General features: G+C 55.7%; 1 protein-coding gene across 1 annotated transcript in view; it reads right to left on the bottom strand.

Annotated features, from left to right (window-relative positions):
- The window catches only part of LOC113209062 (UPF0605 protein CG18335-like), a 10,351-nt gene extending 7,104 nt beyond the window's left edge, over positions 1-3,247 (bottom strand). Inside the window, exons 1-2 of the mRNA XM_052271476.1 lie at positions 3,027-3,247; positions 900-1,038 (exon numbers count right to left, since the gene is read on the bottom strand). Coding sequence (XP_052127436.1) covers positions 900-1,038; positions 3,027-3,073 — 186 coding nt within the window. The 5' untranslated portion in view covers positions 3,074-3,247. The remainder of the gene's footprint in view (positions 1-899; positions 1,039-3,026) is intronic.
- Between the last annotated feature and the right edge of the window lie 865 nt (positions 3,248-4,112).

Raw genomic sequence — 4,112 nt, 5'->3', positions numbered from 1 at the left:
AATGGCAGAGGCATAGGGTGGTCAAAGTTACCCCAGCCCACAGGACAGCACATACCGACATGTATGTGTGTCCCTAGATTTTACAAATGAGAATGTTGGAACCTAATTATGTTGATTACAAGAATAGATGTTGTACATATTACACCTTTTAATCAAATATCTGAAAATACACGGTCTTATAAAATCTCAGATTTTGCTTCCTTTTCCTTCGTTTTGTTTCTATCAGTACACCTCGAACGACCATCGATAACTAGGACCGCAAGCGAATGTCTTTCAAATGTGCGACGACACTTAAACTGGTCTCGTCATGGGCGCACGTCGACGTCGTCGCGTGTACCTTCCAGTAGACGTCCAAGACCGGCAGGTAGCTGCCCAGGTGCGCCCGCAGCTGGGTGGGGGCACCGCGTCGAGCCGCCCGGGCAGGTGCATTTTTTTCCTGCTTGCTTTCCGTCCGTGACTTGACTAAACGCTTGCCTGCCCGCGAGCAAGGCCAGGCCGGCCCCCCGCCGCCCCCGGCCTGGGGGCGACGCCCTACAGCACACCGCGACGCGCACCGCCACGCACCCCGCGGCCCCCCGCGCCGACAGCCACGTCATGGCGGAGGTAGCGCACCTAGCGCCCATCTCCCGTCTGTTTTGGCACGACGGACAGACGCAGCGGGTTGTTCCTCGGCGCGGCCCACACTTTCCGTGCAGCGCATCATTTTTGCGGTACTTCCCTCTTTCCGTCCGATAGACACAGTCTTGGGGACTGTCTAAAAATCATGACTGGATAGGTAAGTGAGGCCTTGGCAAAAACGCAACGATCGAGAACGATCTCAAAGCGCCGAACGCTTCGAAAAAACTAAGGGAAGTTTATAACGATGCCTGAAGAAGTCCTCTTTAAAGTTTTGACCTCACCTGGTAGTTGTCGACGGACCGATCCGACAGCACCAGTTGGTCCGCCATGTTGGTGTGTGGGTCCATCATGATCTTGTGCGTGGTCTTGCCGAAGGTCTCCCCGATGCGGTAGCGCCATTGGGGGACGTAGCCGGTGTAGCTGAGAGGCAGAGACCATGTCAGACAACATGTCAGAGGCCGTGTCAGAGAAGACCGAGTCAGAGACCGAGTCAGAGAAGACCGAGTCAGAGACAGGGACCAGTAACTTACACTTTGACGTTACGTTACAAAATACATAGTGTACCGATCAAGTTTCGTTCTCTTGTCGTTACGGTAAAAATAACGGTAACAGAACTGGTCCATCATCGGTTTGGTTACAATTTGTAACCAGTTCGGGCCGGTTCCAAAAAAAACGTTTCATGGAACGAACTTTTAACAAACTTTGAGATGTAACGTTACGAATCGTACCGACACGAAATGGTAAAAGCCACTCTGTTACAATTTGTAACGTTACGGGTCTGAAACTGTCCCTGAAAAGACATAAGTAACGTTACGAATAACACAACAATAACGGCCGCAAAAGTTACGTTACAAAACTTTTTCCCCCGACGCATGTGCCACCGCCACGCCACCGCGGGCGACTTGGGCCTAAGGCTCGATCACCACCTACCACCACCTCGACCCACAGCCACACGGAGTGCTGGGAACAAATCCATTCCTTCGCCTTCCTCCGCCCGCATCCAGGGCAAATTCAGTCAAGGCCGGAGCTCAAACAAAGAAACTTAAAAGCATTTCCCCTGCCCGGTGCTGAACCCCCGACTGGGAAGCGGCTGCCCAAGACGCTCTCCACTGAGCCAGAGCGGATCTCTGGAGCGAGCGGGCAGCGCACCGATCTGGTTCGCTCGCCAGTCGCCGCTGGCCACCGCTTGCCGGAAGGAATTCGCGAGCGGATGACAGCGGTGCGCTGCCCGTCGCCACCAGCGATGCGCTGTAGTCCAGTGGAGAGCGTCCGAGTCAGCCATCCACAAGGTCGAGGGTTCGACACCGGGCATGGGATATGCTTTTAAGTTCCTTTCTTTGAGCTCCGGTCTTGACTGAATTTGTCCTGTATGCGGGCGGAGGAAGGCATCAGAGCTCTGCAAAAGTCGCCTCGTCGACCGACCGAGCTCGACCGGGAGGCGGTCGTCGGCACCGACCGCGTGCGTGCAGGTGAGAGGTGAGGAGGGGAGACAGAGCGGGTGTTTGTCTCACCTCTCACCTGAACGCGGTCGGTGCCGACCGCCTGCCGGTCGATCTCGGTCGGTAGACGAGGCGATTTTGCAGAGCTCTGGAAGGCATGGATTTGTTCATATCACTATGGATTAGACCAGGGGATTCTCTGCGCAGCCAGCGACAATCCAGGCGAAGTCCATGGTGCATTCAGCCGTTTCTCTCGGGAGGGCGTAGGTGTAGCTCCGGGTCGAGGCGGTGGTGGTAGACATCGAGCTCGAGGCCCGAGACGCCCGCGGAGACGTGGACGTGGCACCTGCAATCTTGTCCGACTGGGAAATTTTTGTAACGTAACTTTTGCGGCCGTTATTGTTCCGTTATTCGTAACGGTACATCTGTTTTTTTCTTGGACAGTTCGGATCTGTAACGTTACAGAACGTACCTCTATAATGTAACGTAACTGCCTGCATCGGTTTTGTGTAACGTTACATTTGTCACGAACATAATAACTCAGACGCACGGTCTGGATCGTATTTTGTAACGTTACAAAAAATGGAACTGTACAAAATGTAACTTTATTCGGTTACTGTTACGTATCATGGAACTGCACATATGCTCAATTAAGTTATTGGTGCGGTAACGTAACGGAAAACTCCCAGAAAATAACGTTTAATTTGTTATGTTACTGGTCCCTGGTCAGAGACCGCGTCGACCGTGTAAGAGGGCAGGGGAGCGTGCACCGCCGTTTAAATTTTTAAGGAGCATTACAAAACCGCCGCATTAAGTTTTTGAAAGTGTCATCAATTTTGTCTGCCAACAATTCGCGGGACAGGTACTATACTTCGTCGATAAAATGTGCACATTTGTTTTGAGCGAAGCTGCTTTTGGCGGCCGTAACATGACCCCGTGTTGCCAGCCCCTCCACCCAACTGAACTCACCCCGGCACCATGAGCGGCTGCGGTGTTTCGAAAAGGGCCACCGACATCGTGACGCTGGAGCGGTGAGTTCACTTTGCAATTTAGAGATAACGTTTGCCGTAAAGTGGTGGTGTGTTTTTGCCGTGTACTTTTTTTTTCTTTTTTTTTTCTATTTTTTTCTCATCTCCTCCCGGAGTGGGAGGTGATGCGGAGAGATAACTTCGAATTTTGAACAATGGGACCAGACCGAAAGGGCGCTCTTGCCTCCTAGCAACCCGCGCCGCCGGCCCCGCCGTGCCGCGGCCGCCGAGCAGCGGAGAGTGGCAGAGAGATGTTTCATGCCGATTTCGAAAAAGTTGTAACTGCCGCCTTCGACGGGTTGCCAAGTCACATGTTTGTCGCCGGCGCCGAGGCCGCCGAGGTCTCTCCCTCTCCGTGTAGTCCTTGCTCGCGCCCCCTCTGCCCTCGCCCCCCGGCGCCCCCGCGGTGATTCTTCCACTCTCGCCGTTCAGTTTACATGCCTGCTTCCTCCAGTCCGGTGCCACCAGTGCCACTATACCGTCCTGACGGCGGGTCGCGACCCTTCCCCCTTCCCCCCCCCCCCTCCCCTCTGCCCGGGACGGGGCGCGGAGCCCGCCGCGAAACAAAAGAGCAGCGTGCCACATGGCGGCGCGTCGTGCAGGGGCCGCGTCCGGGGCGGCGCGAGGCGCGTCCGGGAGCGACGCCAAAGCCGCGGCGCGACGACGTTTGCCCCAGTTCCCGGTCCCGCGGAGGGTTCCGGAGGCCAGGGCGGCGGCGAGCTCGGAGTCACCGGGCCGAGCAGCAGCGTCGCTTCCGGCGCCGCCCCCTTCGCCGCCCGGGTCCCTCCGGTCCGCCCTTTGCGACATATCAGAGCTGCGGCGTCGCACTGCGTCTCGTGGCGCGCTGTCGAGCACCTTCTTCCCTTTGCGTCCTGCTGGTATACTGCAGCGCATTATCAACTAAATTTGGGGAGCATGAGAACGTTTGTTTGTTTCGTATTCGTAGACACACTGCGTGCCATTTCTGACCAGCCTTGAACATCGCGACCCCGCTTAGCCCGGGGGTTCGGACGACGCTACCGGCCGC

This window comes from Frankliniella occidentalis, unplaced genomic scaffold (genome assembly GCF_000697945.3).
Source record: "Frankliniella occidentalis isolate FOCC.00 unplaced genomic scaffold, Focc_3.1 Scaffold163, whole genome shotgun sequence".
NCBI lineage: Eukaryota > Metazoa > Arthropoda > Insecta > Thysanoptera > Thripidae > Frankliniella > Frankliniella occidentalis.
Note: the sequence above shows the minus strand (reverse complement) of the source record. Positions and strands in the feature narration are given on the sequence as shown.